The 20,123-nt window shown below is 38.2% G+C and overlaps 1 protein-coding gene across 1 annotated transcript; it reads right to left on the bottom strand.

Moving 5' to 3' along the window:
• Positions 1 to 220: 220 nt before the first annotated feature.
• On the bottom strand, positions 221 to 3,445 carry LOC140871162 (thioredoxin-like protein Clot). Its single transcript, XM_073273597.1, has 2 exons — positions 3,197 to 3,445; positions 221 to 681 (listed from the first exon to the last, which is right to left on the bottom strand). Exons 1-2 carry the CDS (start codon positions 3,339 to 3,341, stop codon positions 428 to 430), a joined length of 399 nt encoding a protein of 132 aa, XP_073129698.1. The 5' UTR covers positions 3,342 to 3,445; the 3' UTR covers positions 221 to 427.
• Between the last annotated feature and the right edge of the window lie 16,678 nt (positions 3,446 to 20,123).

The raw sequence follows: 20,123 nt of genomic DNA, 5'->3' as shown, positions 1-20,123 counted from the left end.
TCAGGGATCTAATCCCGTACATATTATATATAATTTGATATTTTGGACACATGCTATAGATATTTCATAGACATTGCAAGATGGTTAACGTGAACATCGTTGAAACATGAAGTGTCTAAAAAGAGAGACTCAGAATATGTGCTTTTTTAAGTGAGAAAATTTTGCTTCTTTGTAATGTATTTGATTTCAGGGGCAAAATGATTCTGGTGTCGACTGTCGACTCAAATCTAACGTCTAAAACACTAACACACTCAACAGTACGATGTTTACGTGATAAATAACAAGCATTTGTCACCAATAGAATAAACAAAAACATTCAAGAAAATATATTGACCTATTTTCAAAGTAGTCTCGTCATTGCGATAGCAAGAAAATATTGAAAGTTGAGGCATCTCTTCTTGCTAGATCATATAAGCTTTAACTAAGATTAATTCTCAGATAAAAGGGTGTTGATTTTATGCTCAAGATGGGCTTCATGGTCTTCGAGACGAGCTTTAATCGCATCATCTTCCCAACGGATCAATGTGGGAACTCCCTTGAGTTTGAACGTTGAATCCGTTCTCCATGGATGGTGGTGATTTCGCCAAGTTGGCCTATCTCCAACATATGCTCTTAAAAGAGCAACATTATCAGATGACGCTTCAAGCTTTTTGTATATCACGGGTTCAGCTCTCACACAATCTGTAGAAGGAAAAACCAAGTATTCTTTGCACTAAAGAATTTTTTCAACAAATCAAATGAGAAAATTGGTGCCGTAATTCAAAATCGACACGAGGCAAAATAACCAAAAAAATTTGGATGACCACAGAAATTTAGAGGTGGTATTTATTGGAACATTTTAACCATTCAACCTGAAATAATTACACAGTATTCTAACTTCAAGTGCTATGTGCGATCACGGACAGAAAGGGCCAATTCTCATTTTAAATTTAGCTGTGTGGCTTTTATGAACCAAAAAAGACCATGTTTGGAGATGAAAAATCTTCCAAAAACTTCCACACCGTGTTCAACTTTTTAAAGGCCTATCTTGTCCACATGAACGAGAGAAGTTTTGCCTTTACCATGATAATGGGGAAAAACCCGGTTTAGTCCTAAAACTTTACAGATTTTGACCGAATTGGTCATTCCGTCAAATTAACCGTTCAACCTAACGGTAGACATGGAAAAAACCCAGTTTAGTCCCAGATGTTTGGCTCCTTTCCCAATTTGGTAACGAATGTTTTGGTGTTGCCGATTTAGTCCCAAACATTAACAAATTTTGATCGAGTTGATCCTTTTGTCACGGTTAAAACTAATTGTAAACATGACATGTGACAGTCATAACAATAAAATCCCCAAAACTCAAATCAAATACGCTAATTTCTAATCCACTTTGAGCTGGGACAATTTTTTCTTTCTCGTTGCTATCACTCAGAAATTTGCTTAAGAATGAAAATGACGTTGCACAATATTTATCTTTATCAGGTAACCCGTCACCCCGACTTTCTCTTTCGCATGCTAACCACATTTTCTTCTTCTCGGATTCTGACAATTCTATAAAACTATAAATTTAGGGTTTTTTTTAAAATAAAATAAAATAAAAAATCCCTTTTTCTCGTTATATGTCGTTATTTAGTTGAATTTTATATTCTTATTCGTCGATTATATTTTTTTTTTCTTACCATTGAAATTTTTTAGAATTAAGGTTTCAAAATTTTCAATTCGAGATTTTTTTTTTATGATTTCCATTTTTGTGAAAAAAATGAGTAATAAATTAAATAAAAGTTTGTAAATGTTGATGTTGATAACCTTATCCATTTTAATTGAGTCATTTTGAGGCCGACTCGGTCAAAATTGATAGAAGGACCACCTCAGTCATTATTTACAAATATTTAGGACTAAATCAGGAACTCTGAAACATTTGAGACTAAATCGAGAAAAGAGTCATTCATCTGGGACTAAATGGGTGTTTGGATGTCTAAAAAATGGAATTTGGAATTGGATTTGGATTTTAAAATCCATGGAATTGAAATTCCATTTTGTGTTTGGCAAAAAGTTAAAATATATTTTGGAATTTGATTGTATAAATTTTGGATAAACGATATTTTATAAAAAAATTATAAAAAAAACTTAAAATATATAAGTAAAGTATATGAATTTATTATTAAAAATAATTTTATTGCTTTATAAACTCAAATCCCATGAAATCCCGTGAAATCCGACCAATTTTGTCAAGATTTCACTTAACTAATTGAAATCCCATAAAATCCCACCAAATACCAATCCCGTTTTGAAATCCCAAATTGCCAAACACTAAAACGGTATTTCCAATTTCAAATCCCACCAAATCCCGTCCAATTCCCGTGGTCCGAACACAGTGTTAGGACTAAAACCTGGAAAATCAAAACATTTTGGGATTGAACCGGGAAAATGGTCAAACATATGAGACTGAACCGGGAATTCACCTCATGATAATCATGATATAGGAATGGAGTCCTATCGAGCTCTTCGAGAGGCTCAAACTCCAAAATTTGAGAGAACTGAGGAGAGAAAAGGATTTTAGTGAGAAGCTTTCAGGCAAATATTTTAATGCCTTCATTTGCTAAAATTCTACTATTTAATATTCTTGCACAACCAGACTATCGAACCAACCAAAATCGAACATAAATTAATCATTCAGCTGCACACGGGTTTCACTTCGCTACTAAACATTCTCCACCCAACTGCTTATAATTTTACCAGATTAGTATCGCCCATTTTAGGATCTTCTGTGATCGATTACCATGGAATCATAAAAGTTGAAAACAAAAAAAAACATGTAATTTTATGTTCAGTACTGCAATCTAGTACCCCCTGTATAATCACACAAACCCCACAGATAAAAAATGATAATTCAACAAACACAGACACATAGCCAAATAAGATTATCAAAAAATTTTAGTCCATTCGCAAGCAAGCAAACAATTTCAAATTCCTCTTTAAAATCGAACACAAAACATCACAAATTTAGCCATCAATATCCGTTAGTAACCTAAAAAACACCTTCCCCGCTTAATTCTACTCGATTTAGGCACAACACATAAAACTCATTCTCACCCCTAAATTAAAAAGTTGACCGAAATACTCAGAATCTGCATCAAATCTCATCCTACAAGTATAGATACAAAGACACATAAAAAAAAAAATCGAAATGTACACAGGATGGTGGAAATTGTACCAGGACACCAACTAAGATTGGTGGAGGGATCTTTGTCGGCCAAGAAAAGGATAAGATTAGCTTTGTTATTTACTCCTTCGCTTCTGAATTTCTCCAAAACATCGCCAAATGTAGAAATCGTTGCATCTAACACCTTCATCGGCATCTTTGTTGTCTCCTTCCGATCGAATATATGGATTTTTACGTGAAATCGAAAGCCACTGGCTACTTATCAATGGAATTTCCTTTATCGGGAAAATTTTGATGGGCCTAAAGAAAATTTGGACTGGATGCTCGGCCCAAAGACTTTGAGAGAAGAAAAAAAAAAATCAAAACTAAAGAGGAGGAGATTTTAAATATAAATTTGGCCTAAATTTATCTATACCATATACAGAAGCTACGACACGTTGTTGATATAACCAAATATTTGGATACATTGATTTTTTTTTTGAGATAAGGATACATATATATATATATATATATATATATATATATATATATATTTTCAGCTGCTCAACCATGTTTTCTCATTTTGTCCGCAACCAAGGTTTTAGTGGTTTTTGTTTTTTTTTTTCGCATCACTAAAACCACTACCGAGTTTTAGTGGTCGCGGACCAAGTGGAGAAACATGGTTGGACAGCTGAAAATTTATATATATATATATATATAAAAAAAAAATTCATTCTACTTTTGTATTTATTAACCAGTAGAAAAGTAATATGTGAATTTAAAATTTGATATATTGATTGATCGTAAACAATAAAACTATAATATATAGAAATGTGAAATCAATAACTTTATGTTAGTGGTTCTATACTTGAGTTGAATATTTGGGATCAAGATCCTCTGCAGTGCTCCAACCACAACATTCGGTGATGTGGAGTCACTTAATGGGCTTTTTTAATGTGGGCTTTATATACTACTTAAGTTTTTTAGGTTAAAATTTTTTTCCCCTTAATTTTCCTTCCACTATTTCACGTCATCCTCTTTTCTTCCTTTTTCTCTTTCATTCAATTTTTTTTTTTACCAGAAATACAATACAATATCAGGTTCGATTTTCTTGATCTTTTACATGTATAATTATTTTGAATTTTTTTTACTACCGAATATTTTATTTTGTTTTTTTATTGTGTTATTGAGACACACATATTAATTAAGTATTTTTTGTAGTTACTGACAGGGCGGCCATGGCCCTGGGCAGCCAGGGCACGCGCCCAGGGCCCCACCCTTATGTAGGGCTCCAAATAATTTATTTAAAAAATTATTATATATATTTATTTATATATAAATGTACATATTATGCTCTCAAACAAAATTCATCCACATAAAAGAAGGGTTTGAGTTTTTAATTTTGAGAGTTTCGATAATACTTTGTCCTTTTGTTAGTTTGTGGCTGTGTGCGATTACGTGAATTGACTATCAATAGTTTAAGAATTCAGAAAATAAAGAAATACAAAATTTACGAAAATACACAAACACATTCAACAAAACGATCCAAGGTATGAATTACAAGACTCTTGTTCAATTTTATTTTATTTTCGAATTTTGATATATTGTTTAATCTTATTTTGATTTAATGTTTTTGTTCACATTATTTTGGTTTAAGATAAGATGTTAATATTTGTTGCAATTTCACATACATTCTGAAAATTCGAGGATTACGGGTCTGAAAATGAATATTTTTCCTATGATCGTGGTTGCGTATCAAATTTTATTGGCTATTCCTGTGACTGTAGCATCAGTTGAGAAAAGTTTTTCCAAGTTAAAATTATTGAAATCTTATTTGAGAACCACAATGAGTCAAGAAAAACTGAATGATTTGGCGATCCTCTGCATAAAAAAAAAATATTGGAATATATATCTTATGACGACATAATTGATGGTTATGTTTCAAAAAACATAAGAAGAACTAATTTTAAATAATATTTTTTGTTGATTAAATTATTTTGAAGAATTATGTAAACCTTTTTCATTTGTGTACTTTATTGATTTATGTATTTTGGTTTATTTTAATTATGTTATTCGAATTTATATATATATATATATATATATATATATATATATATATGATTACCGATGCTATCTTTTAGTATCATCATTGTAGGAGATTTGGGAATGAATTATATATATGTGTGTAACCATGTAAGATTAGGTTTCAGCTCATAATATTTAATAATTCTTGGTAGAGATAATTAATTTTTCTTGACTTCCTTGCTTGTGGCTTTGATTTAACATTATTTTGAATTTTTAAAAAATAAAATATATGATTCTGATCTGTATTAAATTAGTAGATTATATATATAATTTAATCAATAATTATACAAAATCTTGAATATGCATCGGGGGTTTTAAATTATGAATATTCCTTTCATTTATGCATAGTTTAGAAAATTGGCAGTTATGTTTTTTTTTAATAATTAGTACAATACTAGAAACAAAAGTACTATTATAATCTAATCCAAGATTAAAATTATTTTTATTAAGAATTTTATATTTATCACTAGTAAGGTTAATATAATTTTTGTATGACTTTTACATCTAGTAGGGCGAATATAGAGAAATAAATGACTTTATACATACCAACAAGATAATTAGAATATCTCATCATCATGTTTTGCCTTATTGTTCTTGAATATTAGTTGAGAAAATATTATTCTTGTTAATTTGTTGAATTTAAAATGTAAGATAGAAATTTATTGCTTTTTCGATATTCTTGATGGATTCTAGTTTAAATATTGAATTCAAGCCAAAGATTGGTATGAAATTTGATAGTCTCGATGACGCTTGGAAGTTTTGGGTTGAATATGGTGGAAAAATTGGATTTGGAGTTAGGAAACATTATTTCAACAAAAACAAGAACACCAGATTTATAACTTCTTATAAATATGTGTGACGCCCCGTTTTTATCTTAAATGAGTTTATTTGAGTTAATCGGAGATTGCAGAGTTCACGAGCCGACTTGATTTTGATCAGGGTCTTTTTTGCAAATTTTGGAAATTTCAGGGACTAAAACGCAAATTTTGAGTTTAATATATTATCTACACTTGGAAAAGACTTGACTTAGTCTTCACTTCTCCTCCTTCTTCCTCTCCATCGATTCCTTCCATTAAAGCTTGAGGAAACGCTTCTTTAAGCTTTCCAAATCCAGTCCGAGCTCGATCCGTCCGTTGGAATTTATTTCTGAAGGCAGATTATCGATCACAGCAGTGAGAGCTCTGTTATATCGTAAGTTTTTCTACGATCGGATACATTCTAGTTTTTGGATGTTGTTAGAATCGTTCTAGATTCGAGTATGTTGTTCTCTACAGAGTTCTGATCGTTTATTATCTGTCAGTTTTGAAATAGAGCGACGTTCGGATTTGTTATGATTTTTGGAAGCCATTTTCGAAAATCATGGTTTTGAGATTTGTTGGGTTTGTCTTGTTGTTGTTGTATTAGCATTGAATTGAGTTGTTATCAGTATTGAACTGCTGTCTGCGTTGCCGGTTTGTTCAGTTATAGCCTTTATGCCGTCGGTTTGAGTTTTTGGAGATTTTGAACCGTTTTTGAGTTTGAACTTGGCTTGTAAGTTGATCGTGGTTATTGATCAATCATCTCTTGTATCTGAACAGATTCGTTTGGAGTTGTCAAGCCCAGAGTTAGCAGCTGTTTGATCGTTTCAGAGAATTGGACGAAGAACGGTATAAAGAGTTTTCCTTGAACCGTTGCCTTGTTGTTGTTAGATTGTGTAGTTGTTTATACAATCTCTTTTGTAGCTTATCCATAGTTGGAGCTACTGCATTGAAAGGTAAAAGCAGTCATCGTAGCGGGATAGCATACTCGGGACTGTGGTTTTTGTTTTTTGTTTCTGTTATACATTCATCTTGAGCCAATCTTGTTTCAGCGGGCAGAACCGCCCTTTTTGTTTAGACGTTTGGGAACTATGATTAAGTGGCCCAGGTCGTAGTCGTTTCGTCTGGTGCTAGCATACTCATTATAGTTGCTCAAAGTCTAGAGGAGTGAGATACGTGGCACCACCTCGATTGGGAGAGTCGGTGAGTTGTTACGTGATCTTATCCTCGGGGTCCCAAAGGCACAGCAGCAATCCCTCGTTATCAGATTTGATATCCCTGTTTAAAGACATGCATTTCATTACGATGTTATTGATTTCGTTATTGTATTGAAAGCATGTTTGTTACTTGTATTACTTGTTATGTTGCTTTTACTGGGAATGTCGTTCTCACCGGTTATCCGGCTGTTGCTTTGTTTTGTATGTGTACTTGGCAACAGGTGGGGCAGGAACAAGTCAGAAGAGGCATGGTTAGCTTCGAGGGCAAGTAGTAGAAGTGAGACTCGGTTTAGAAGTCGAATTAGCATGTTTATCTAGTTTAAGATTGAATCATGTTAGAACTCGAACTTGATATGTTTTGTTATTCGAATTAGTTTGTATTCGGATTGTAATCAAAAATCGAAGTATGTTGTTGTTGTATCGATTTAGACTTCTGGTTGTTTTTAGGCCTTCTGAAAGCATGACTTGTTATGGCATGTTTCCCTACACCCTGTTATTGCATATGTATTTGAAGGCATGTCGGACCAAGCGCGGAATCCTTTTTTTATTTTCTGCAGCCTGAGCATTTTCTGCCCAGGCCTTCCGCGCGCGGGCGAGGCGTTCCTCGCGCGCGCGCGAGGCCTTCGTTGGGCCTCTGAATTGTTTGCCCGCGCGCGCGCGAGCTTGGTACCTCGCGCAGGCGCGAGCCTTTGGTTGGTCTCGGTTTTTGAAGCCCGCGCACGCGCGAGCTTGGTTCCTCGCGCGGGCGCGCGGCGTTTAAAAAAAAAAAAAACTTTGAATTGTTTTACTCTTGGATTCTTGTTCGCTTAATTGTTGTTTAATCCGAGATTAGTGGTTTAGAATCAAGGTCTCACATTAAGTGGTATCAGAGAGTTAAGATTCTTGGTCGAACTAGAGTGAGCGGGGTAGATCGAGTCTGTGTGCAATGACTCCTCGCATGTGTTTGAATTATTTAATTGTGTACTTAATTCCATGCGAACATGCTTTATTGTTTGAGCATTATTTGAATTACATGGTTGTGTGATTTAAATTAATAAAGCATGATCTACTTGAGATATAACTGTTTCTGTTCTCGACTGGTATTCGGTATTCCAAGCGGTTGTAAGGGCACTGATGGTAGCGATTGAGATATCTCGTGTGCTAACCTTTGATTATCAGATGGGTCCTCGTCGAGTGATAAACAGAAACACACCACCAGTTATCCCTGCGACTGAGCAAGCTAGCACTGAGGTTGATCAGTTAGATGCTTCAGCGACTCCTATGGAAACCTTGCTGAAGAGGTTTCAGTCGTTCAATCCGCCATTGTTGATGGGTTCAGAAAATCCAGTTGACTGTGAGAGTTGGTTGGATGATATGGATCAGTTGTTTGATTACATTGACTACACAGATGACCGCCGAATCAGATTAGTAATTCATCAGCTGCGTGGTGGTGCTAAGAGCTGGTGGATCATGACAAAGAAAACATTTGAGAGTAGAGGTACAGAGGTTACTTGGACTCTTTTTAAATCTGAGTTTTATAAGCGGTTTTTTCCTATCTCGTATCGTAAGGATAAGGGAGCAGAGTTTGCAAATCTGAGGCAAGGGAATCTGAACATTGAAGAGTACGTGGCTAAGTTCGATAGTCTGTTGCGTTTTGCACCGCTAATTGCCGGAGATGAAGAAGCTAAGGCAGATCAGTTCATCAACGGGTTGAACCCCGATGTCTTCACGTTGGTTAACACCAACAGGCCTAGCAACTTTGCGGATGCCATGAATTACGCAAAGGGAGCAAAAGCAGGCTTGTGGAGGCAAAGAGGTAATCAGGGGGCACCTCAGCAGCAGAGGCAGTATCAGAACCAACCATCTCAGTACCAGAATCAGCCACCTCAACATCAGAACCAGCAGCAGAGGTATGAAGGTGGAAACAGTGGGGGAAACAGAAAGGATCAGTACAAGGAAAGAGGTAAACAGTTCAAGAGACAGGGGAACAGTTCGTCCAGTTCCAGTGGTTCGAAGCAATTCGGTTCAGGACCGAGTTCTGGGTCATCATCCTTGTACTGCAGCAAGTGTGGAGGAAGACACTCACCGGATCAATGTGTGGGAGTCTTCGGCAATTGTAACACATGTCAGCAACCGGGACACTTCTCTAAAGTGTGCCCTCAACGTAATAGAGATAGAGCTCAGAGTGGGAGTTCGTCTAGAACTGCAGCTCAGCCGGAGAGGCAGTCGTCTGCAGTGCACTCTTTCCAACCCCAGCAACAGCAGAACAGACAGGGAGGTAGCTCTAGTGCAAATCAGCCTCCGAGACAACAAGCACGAGTCTTTGCATTGACAGAGGATCAGGCTCAGGCAGCACCTGACGATGTCATAGCAGGTAACTGTTCGATTTTCGGTCATTCTGCTCATGTCTTGATAGATACAGGTGCTTTCCATTCCTTTATCTCTGAGAAATATGTGTTATTGCATGCTTTGCCAACTGAATTGTTGCCTACAGTAGTAGCTGTTACTTCACCTTTGGGTGGAGGAATTGTTTCTATCCGACTAGTCAGGAATTGTGAACTTTGTTTCGAGGGGAATTTGTTAGAATTCGACTTTATTGTGCTTGGGTTGTCAAATTTTGATTGTATTGTCGGTATAGATGCTTTGACCAAGTACAGGGCAACAGTTGATTGTTTTCTGAAAGTTGTCAGGTTCAGACCTGAAATGGCAGACGAGTGGAAATTCTTTGGTAAGGGTTCTCGATCTAGAATTCCTTTGATTTCAGTGTTATCTATGACTCGTTTGTTACAGAGAGGTGCAGAAGGATTTTTGGTTTATGCGGTTGATGTACTGAAATCTAGCCCAGCTTTGGTTGACTTACCAGTGGTTAGAGATTTTGCTGATGTGTTTCCGGAAGATGTTCCTGGATTTCCACCCATTCGAGAGGTTGAATTCAGCATTGACTTAGTGCCAGGTACTCAACCTATTTCAAAAGCTCCTTATCGTATGACACTTGTTGAATTGAGAGAGTTGAAGGAGCAGCTTGAGGATTTGATTGCCAAGGGATACATCAGACCTAGTGTATCGCCTTGGGGTGCTCCTGTTCTATTCGTTCGGAAGAAGGATGGTTCTATGCGGCTCTGTATCGACTACCGTCAATTGAATCAGGCTACAGTTAAGAACAGGTATCCTTTACCCCGAATAGATGACTTGTTCGATCAACTGCAGGGTTCTTCTGTCTACTCTAAGATTGATCTGAGGTCAGGCTACCATCAGCAAGTGCGAGTGGAAGATGTTCCTAAGACCGCATTCAGAACGAGGTATGGTCACTTTGAGTTTATAGTCATGCCGTTCGGTTTGACTAACGCTCCAGCTGTTTTTATGGGTTTGATGAACCGTATCTTTCAGCGTTATTTCGATGAGTTCGTCATTATTTTCATCGATGATATTCTTATCTACTCGAAGAACCGTACTGACCATGCAGAGCACTTGAGAATCGTCTTGCAGATTTTGCGAGTTGAGCAGTTGTTTGCCAAGCTATCGAAATGCGAATTCTGGTTAGATCGAGTTGTTTTTCTCGGTCATATTATTTCTGAAGATGGGATTTCTGTCGATCCCAGCAAAATCGAAGCGGTTATGAATTGGCCTAGACCGACATCAGTACCTGAGATCCGAAGCTTCATGGGTTTAGCTGGTTATTACCGTCGTTTCATCGAGGGTTTCTCGTCTATTTCCAAGCCTATTACCCAGCTGACTCAGAAGAATGCGCCTTTTGTCTGGACTACAGATTGTGAGGCTAGCTTTGTTGATCTGAAGAGGAGACTGACCAGTGCTCCAATTCTTTCTATTCCGAAGGGTACTGGAGGTTTCACAGTGTATTGTGATGCTTCTAACCAAGGTTTGGGTTGTGTTCTTATGCAGCATAAGCATGTGATAGCGTATGCATCGAGGCAGCTGAAACCGCACGAGACTCGTTATCCTGTTCATGATCTTGAACTTGCAGCGATTGTATTTGCTTTGAAGATCTGGCGTCACTATCTTTATGGTGAGTCTTTCGAGATCTTTTCTGATCATAAGAGTCTTAAGTACTTGTTTTCACAGGCAGAGCTGAATATGAGACAGAGAAGATGGTTAGATCTGTTGAAGGATTTCGACTGTGAGATCAAGTATTATCCAGGGAAGTCGAATGCAGTTGCAGATGCCTTGAGCCGAAAGCTTTGTTCTTTATCTCTTTCAACTATCGGTGTTTCTCAGTTGGTCGATGATTGTTGCACTTCTGGTTTAGAGTTTGAAACAGATAGGGAGACTATCAGAGTGTTTGCTATTCAAGCCGAGCCGGAGTTGTTTGTTGCAATCAGAGAAGCACAGAAGTCTGAGCCGAGCATTCAGGTTTCAGTAGAGAAAGTCAGAACTGGGCATCAGTCAGAATTCCAGGTTAGAGATGACGTTTTGTTTGTGAATAACCGTATTGTTGTGCCTGATATTTCAGAGTTGAGACAGCGTATTCTCCAAGAGGCTCATTGCAGTCGGTTTAGCATTCATCCTGGAGGTCGTAAGATGTACAATGATCTAAAGAGTCAGTTCTGGTGGAAGAGAATGAAGAGCGACATCGCGAGGTTTGTGTCACGGTGTTTGAACTGTCAGCAAGTGAAAGCAGAGCGGAAGCGACCAGGTGGTCTATTGCACAGCTTATCTGTTCCTGATTGGAAATGGGATCACATTTCTATGGATTTCGTCACGAAGCTACCACGATCCGTTCGAGGATGCGATGCCATTTGGGTAGTAATCGACCGATTGACGAAGTCAGCTTGCTTTATTCCTTACAGGATGACGTATCGTCATGATCAGATGGCTGAGCTTTATGTTAGCAATGTTCTGAGATTGCATGGGGTGCCGAAGTCGATCGTTTTAGACAGAGACCCGAGATTCACTTCGCACTTCTGGCATAGTTTGCAAGAGGCGCTTGGTACTCGATTGCATCTGAGTACAACTTATCATCCTCAGACAGATGGACAGTCAGAGCGGACTATCCAGACGTTGGAGGATATGCTGCGAGCGGTAGTGCTAGACTTTGGCACTAGTTGGCAGGATTCTTTGCCTCTTGTCGAGTTTTCTTACAACAACAGCTTCCAAGCGAGTATCGGTATGGCGCCTTTTGAGGCATTGTATGGTAAGAAATGCCGATCTCCGTTGTTTTGGGATGATTTATCTGAGTCACCAGATTTGGGGCCGGATATGCTTCGAGTTATGGCAAAACAGGTTAAGGTCATTCAGACCAGAATGAAGACAGCTCAAGATAGACAAGCAAAGTATGCGAATGTCAGACGTCGACCTCTGAGTTTTGAGCAGGGAGACCGTGTATTCCTTAAGATTTCTCCATTCAGAGGCACCGTCAGATTCGGTAAGAGAGGAAAGTTATCTCCGAGATTCATCGGTCCGTACGAGATTCTCGAGAAGATAGGCGATCTTGCCTACAGACTTGCACTTCCTCCGTCTTTATCTGGTATTCACGACGTTTTTCACGTCTCTATGCTGCGAAAGTATCATCCAGATCCTTCTCATATCCTTCAGCCTGACGAAGCCGAGTTAGACGAGACTCTGAGCTATTTTGAGCGACCGATTCAGATCCTTGATCGAAAAGAAAAGCAACTCAGGACCAAGTTGATTCCGTTAGTGAAGGTGCAGTGGAGCCGTCACGGTGTTGAGGAAGCGACTTGGGAGTCAGAGTCTGACATGAGACAGCGTTTTCCAGAGCTATTCGGATGACGTGAGTTCTTCTTACTGTCTTTAGTTCTTTATTCTATCTTTGAGTTGTGGTTCTCGTTGATTTCGAGGACGAAATCTCTTCTTAGTGGGGGAGAATTGTGACGCCCCGTTTTTATCTTAAATGAGTTTATTTGAGTTAATCGGAGATTGCAGAGTTCACGAGCCGACTTGATTTTGATCAGGGTCCTTTTTGCAAATTTTGGAAATTTCAGGGACTAAAACGCAAATTTTGAGTTTAATATATTATCTACACTTGGAAAAGACTAGTCGTCTTCACTTCTCCTCCTTCTTCCTCTCCATCGATTCCTTCCATTAAAGCTTGAGGAAACGCTTCTTTAAGCTTTCCAAATCCAGTCCGAGCTCGATCCGTCCGTTGGAATTTATTTCTGAAGGCAGATTATCGATCACAGCAGTGAGAGCTCTGTTATATCGTATGTTTTTCTACGATCGAATACATTCTAGTTTTCGGATGTTGTTAGAATCGTTCTAGATTCGAGTATGTTGTTCTCTACAGAGTTCTGATCGTTTATTATCTGTCAGTTTTGAAATAGAGCGACGTTTGGATTTGTTATGATTTTTGGAAGCCATTTTCGAAAATCATGGTTTTGAGATTTGTTGGGTTTGTCTTTTTGTTGTTGTATTAGCATTGAATTGAGTTGTTATCAGTATTGAACTGCTGTCTGCGTTGCCGGTTTGTTCAGTTATAGCCGTTATGCCGTCGGTTTGAGTTTTTGGAGATTTTGAACCGTTTTTGAGTTTGAACTTGGCTTGTAAGTTGATCGTGGTTATTGATCAATCATCTCTTGTATCTGAACAGATTCGTTTGGAGTTGTCAAGCCCAGAGTTAGCAGCTGTTTGATCGTTTCAGAGAATTGGACGAAGAACGGTATAAAGAGATTTCCTTGAACCGTTGCCTTGTTGTTGTTAGATTGTGTAGTTGTTTATACAATCTCTTTTGTAGCTTATCCAGAGTTGGAGCTACTGCATTGAAAGGTAAAAGCAGTCATCGTAGCGGGATAGCATACTCGGGACTGTGGTTCTCGAGTTTTCCCTTTTGAAATCACATACTTGCATCTACACTTGTTCTAGCATGAGGAACTTGTGTATTGTTTGATTGTATTGGTTTTTGTTAAAAGGATTATGTTTTATGTTTCTGTTATGCATTCATCTTGAGCCAATCTTGTTTCAGCGGGCAGAACCGCCCTTTTTGTTTAGACGTTTGGGAACTATGATTGAGTGGCCCAGGTCGTAGTCGTTTCGTCTGGTGCTAGCATACTCATTATAGTTGCTCAAAGTCTAGAGGAGTGAGATACGTGGCACCACCTCGATTGGGAGAGTCGGTGAGTTGTTACGTGATCTTATCCTCGGGGTCCCAAAGGCACAGCAGCAATCCCTCATTATCAGATTTGATATCCCTGTTTAAAGACATGCATTTCATTACGATGTTATTGATTTCGTTATTGTATTGAAACATGTTTGTTACTTGTATTACTTGTTATGTTTCTTTTACTGGGAATATCGTTCTCACCGGTTATCCGGCTGTTGCTTTGTTTTGTATGTGTACTTGGCAACAGGTGGGGCAGGAACAAGTCAGAAGAGGCATGGTTAGCTTCGAGGGCAAGTAGTAGAAGTGAGACTCGGTTTAGAAGTCGAATTAGCATGTTTATCTAGTTTAAGATTGAAGCATGTTAGAACTCGAACTTGATATGTTTTGTTATTCGAATTAGTTTGTATTCGGATTGTAATAAAAAATCGAAGTATGTTGTTGTTGTATCGATTTAGACTTCTGGTAGTTTTTAGGCCTTCTGAAAGCATGACTTGTTATGGCATGTTTCCCTACACCCTGTTATTGCATATGTATTTGAAGGCATGTCGGACCAAGCGCGGAATCCTTTCTTTATTTTCTGCAGCCTGAGCATTTTCTGCCCAGGCCTTCCGCGCACGGGCGAGGCGTTCCTCGCGCGCGCGCGAGGCCTCCGTTGGGCCTCTGAATTGTTTGCCCGCGCGCGCGCGAGCGCGAGCCTTTGGTTGGTCTCGGTTGTTGAAGCCCGCGCACGCGCGAGCTTGGTTCCTCGCGCGGGCGCGTGGCGTTTAAAAAAAAAAAAAAAAACTTTGAATTGTTTTACTCTTGGATTCTTGTTCGCTTAATTGTTGTTTAATCCGAGATTAGTGGTTTAGAATCGAGGTCTCACAATATGTTTGTTGCAAGAGGGTGTTCGTAATGGAGAGAAAAGAGATTCATCGACACTCAATCCTCGGCTTGAGACTCGAACGAATTGTAAAGTAAGAATGTCTATCACATTTGTGGACAGCAAGTATAAAGTTAATGAGTTTATCGAAGAGCATAATGACCCGCTCCATCTTTTAGAAACAGTTCATATGTTGGCTTTCCAACGTAAAGTTACAGAAGTTCAAGCCTATGAGATTGATTTCGTAGAAGATGTTGGGCTTAAACAAAAATCAAATTTTTTGCTGATGAGTAAGCATGAATGGGGAATAGATGGCCTTGGTTATAAGATGTTGGATGCTAAAAATTATATTTGATCCAAAAGACAAAGAAGTATGGTATATGGGGAAGTTGGTTGTCAGATGCAATATTTTCAACAACAATTATCTAAAATCCATCATTTTATCATGCTAATCAGATGGATGTGGAAGAACAGATAACTAATATTTTTTGGGCCGATGCGAGAATGCTAATCGACTATGATTATTTTGGTGATGTTGTGTCCCTAGATACCATGTATTGCACAAATCGTGCATACCTACCACTTAATATATTCTTAGGTTTCAATCATCATAGAAGAGCGGTGATTTTTGGTGCAGCACCTTTGTATGATGAGACTGCATCATCATTTAAATGGTTGTTCGAAATTTTTTTAGAGCAACACAAGCAAAAAAAGTCTCTCACTATCTTCACTGATCAAGATCAAGCTATGGCAAAGGCCTTACAGGAGGTGATGCCAGAGATATTCTATGGGGACCTCGGGTTGCTAATCTCATCTTAGGGCAATGAATGATTAATAAAACAATTAATCACGTATTTAAAATCATATTCAAACCAAGAGCTAAATTTTTTTTTAAAACTCAGCACCTCACCGATCGAGCGAGCTGGAAATCCAAGCTCTCGGGTCTGCATCATTTTTGGCCTCGCTCGATCGGTTAAAATCAACTGATCGATCGGGCACAAAGTTTCAACTTCTTTGTTTTGGAAAAACCAGGCCTCGCTCGATCGGTGCAATTAAACCGATCGAGCGGCCACCCCTGCTTGAAAATTCTGCAGAATCCATTTTGCTGTCAAGTTGAAAATTCAATCCAAAATCGTCCAAAACCCAACTCAAATCATGGTTTAACAAATCTGGAACATGCATATATACATACATGAAGTTTCAAGCATAAATCCATGCATTTATTACATCAAATAGATCATTCAAAAGGTGATACAAGGCACAACTACATCAAGTCTAGTACATGAACTTCAAACCAAAAGAGTTCTAACATGTTTGATGTTTTTAGACAACAAAACTTCAACTAAAACCCGAGTCCTCACGTGCTAAACTCTCTCCCGAGCTGTCAATGTTGTTTCTGACTAGCTTCAGCCTCCTCTGTTTCCATGCACACATACAAAACAAAGAAACAACCGGATAAACTCCGGTGAGAAATAATTCTCAGTATAATCGACATATAGAAGCGTTAATAGACCATATCAACTCTAAACATATCGACTCGAGAATAGAGTAAAATAACGCAAATATCGAATAAGAATTGATTCATATAACGTCGTTGACATCAAGATTCGTAAACGATGTTGACATGGATATCTATCTATCGTAGCCATTCTTGACTAGAAAATAAGGTCGTCTCAGACCTTGGCAATAGAATCAATTCCATAATTTGATAGTCGATCGTGTTTTGTTTGCATATTTTGTTGTTATTTTGTTATTAGTTTGCATGCATTTTATTGGTTTGTTCATGTTTTATCTTAGTTTTGTCTTTTGCATGCATTTACATTCATAACATACTCCCGGGTTTAATGTGTAGGAGATTTCAAGTTGAAGAAAATGAAGGCAGAATGTTGGCCATTTTCCATGCGCTCGAGTGGACGAACTCGAGGCGATCGAGCGCGGGCCGAGGAATTTCAAGGCAGTGAATTGCATATTATTGCGCGCTCGATCGGACGTACTCAATGCGATCGAGCACGGTAGCCTGTTCGGGAATAATTTTATAATTTTGGAAATTTTGTTATTTTGGACTCTAGGCTTTATTAGACTCTTAATTCCATTTTTGGAGGATTATTATCAGATTTTGGAGAATCTCTCTTGGAGGCTAGGTTTTGTTATTCAATTTTCTCTCTAGTTTTCTTCTTTTCTTTTGAATTTTTATTGATTTGGTGATGAATCGTTGTAGCTAAATCTTTTATACTTGGTTGAGGGAGACGAAACCTTGATATATTTTATTCATGAGATTCGATTCGTAGTGTTTAATTCTTGTTAAGTATCAATAATTGATTTGGTTTATTTCATGTTTGTATGCGAGATTTTAGGATTGATCATCTTAGGATTTTGTTTTGCAAGCTATAGCTAAATTAGAATTTAAATCCATAATTGTTTGAATGAACTAATTTGCGAAGCAACTACGTTTGATATTTTCTGCTATTGAATTTATTAAATTGTAGGATCAATTATTGACTAGGCTAAATACAACCGCTGGTGTTTGTGTTGTCTAAGTTCGTCAGTTTTACTAGTTTGAATACTACCATGGATTTAAATCTAGATTGCTGTTATCTGGATTAATTTCCTGGTAAGGGTTAATTTAGAATGCTGTTTTCTAATTAACTAAAATTAAGGTGAAACAGGAATTTGATTTTCAATGACGAATATTTAATAGGATTAATTATTTTTAGGGAATCGATGATTGAATGAATGAATATCAAGAGTGTAGTCGACTGATACCAAGTCTTGTCTCTTATTGATTTCTCCAGTTTAATTTTCAATCTTGCATGATAGTGATAATTTGAATATTTAATTGTTTAAATTTTTAGTAATTAATCTCAAATCTCAAAATCCCCTTTTGATTACTTAGGACACATTAAATTTCCCTTTTCTCGTGGGAACGATCCCTACTCACACTACTACATTTTTAGTGATTATCTGATTGAGTTGGGTAATTTGGGCGTGACACGATTAAGCGCTACCAAATTTTGGCGCCGTTGCCGGGGAACGATGTTAATTTATTGTGTTCATTTTCTTTTTGTTTTATTTTGATTAATCTCACTCTCTTCTCTTTTCTTTGTTTCTAGTTCTCTCTAGTTCATGCTTTCAGGTGACCTTGCTGAAGAAGACTTTCTCTACGATCCGGAGATTGAAAGAACTTTGCATAGGCAAAGGAGAGAACTCCGAAGGCAACAACAAGAAGCCGCTGCTCGAGCTGCTTTTCCAGAAGAAGAGATGGCTGCCAATGCTAACCTGAGTCTAAGACAACTGGGCACTCCTGATCCCAATCAACAACATTTATGCATTACTTTTCCTACATTAGAAAATAATGATACTTTTAAGCTTAAGTCTGGATTAATTCACTTACTACCTTCCTTTCATGGTCTTGCAGGTGAGGATCCAAGTAAACACTTGATGGAATTTCACGTGGTCTGCACGAGTATGAAACCGCATGGAGTGACAGAGGAACAGATTCAGCTGAGAGCTTTTCCTTTCTTTTTGAAGAGTGCTGCTAAGGATTGGATATATTACTTGCCCTCTGGCTCCATCACAACTTGGACGGAGATGAAAAGAACCTTTCTGGAGAAATACTTTCCAGCCTCTAGAGCTGCGAACATCCGGAAGGAAATCTATGGTATCAAGCAATACTCCGGGGAATCACTGCATGAATACTGGGAGCGGTACAAGAAGCTTTGTGCTAGCTGTCCGCAACACCAGATAAGTGAAAATCAATTGATACAATTTTTCTATCTCATGACAGGAGTATGCTAGACGCAGCCAGTGGAGGCGTTTTTGTGGACAAAATGCCGGTACAAGCGAGGACTTTGATAGAGAGTATTGGCTGCCAACTCTCAACAATTTGGCACCATCAGGAATGAGCATCCACCAAGGAAGAACAACGAGGTAAATGTCTCTTCCCTTGAACAAAAATTAATTAAATTGACGTCTCTTGTGCGTCAGATGGCTATAGGGAATGGACAGACTGCAAAGGCATGTGGAATTTGTGCTGCAGTGGGACACACTACTGATATGTGTCCCACACTTCAAGAAGATTCGGTTGAACAGGTCAATGCTACTGGAGGATTTTCTGGACCACCACGACGGAAATATGATCCTTATTCCAACACATACAATCCTGGTTGGAAGGATCATCCGAATCTGAGATATGGGAATCCTCAAGCAAATCAATCGGGGCCTCAAGCACTACCGCGCAATCAAACTTATAGGCTGCCGTATCCTCAACAGCAGCAGCATCCTCAAATTCCAAATCCAGGTGAGTTTCTTGAAAATATCGTTAAAGATCTTGCTACTAACACTGTAGCTTTTCAACAGGAAACCAGAACAAGTATTCAAAACATGAATACCCAGATGGGACAGCTCGCCACCGCCATCAATAAGCTGGAAGCACAGCACTCCAATGCTTTACCATCTCAGAAAATTCCGAACCCAAGAGAAAACGCAAGTGCAATCACTCTACGGAATGGGAAGGAGTTGAAGATCAAGGAAAAAGAAGTGGAGGCTTCAACCAAGGAGAAGCCACAAGAAGAACCAAAGGCGATTGATGGCGAAGCAACCAAGGAAGAAGCGCCAAGAGGTAAGTTTCCTCCACTTTTTGAATATAAGCCTGTCGCCCCTTTTCCCTTAGCATTAAAAGAGTCTAGAAAAGATGAAGGGATAAAGGATCTTTATGAGACTTTTCGTAGATGTGAGGTGAATATTCCGTTGTCAGATGCCATTAAGCAGGTACCTCGATACGCAAGGTTTTTGAAGGAATTGTGCACAGCAAAGAGGAAGCAGACACTGAAGGGTTGTCAAAAAGTGGAACTTGGTGAGAACGTATCTGCTGTGATCCAACAAAAATTGCCCGCAAAATGCAAGGATCCAGGTATTTTTTCTATCCCATGCACTATACGGAATGTTAGACTTGAAAAGGCCATGTTGGATCTAGGAGCATCAATCAATG

This window comes from Henckelia pumila, unplaced genomic scaffold, assembly GCF_033568475.1.
Source record: "Henckelia pumila isolate YLH828 unplaced genomic scaffold, ASM3356847v2 CTG_429, whole genome shotgun sequence".
Classification (NCBI taxonomy): domain Eukaryota; kingdom Viridiplantae; phylum Streptophyta; class Magnoliopsida; order Lamiales; family Gesneriaceae; genus Henckelia; species Henckelia pumila.
Note: the sequence above shows the minus strand (reverse complement) of the source record. Positions and strands in the feature narration are given on the sequence as shown.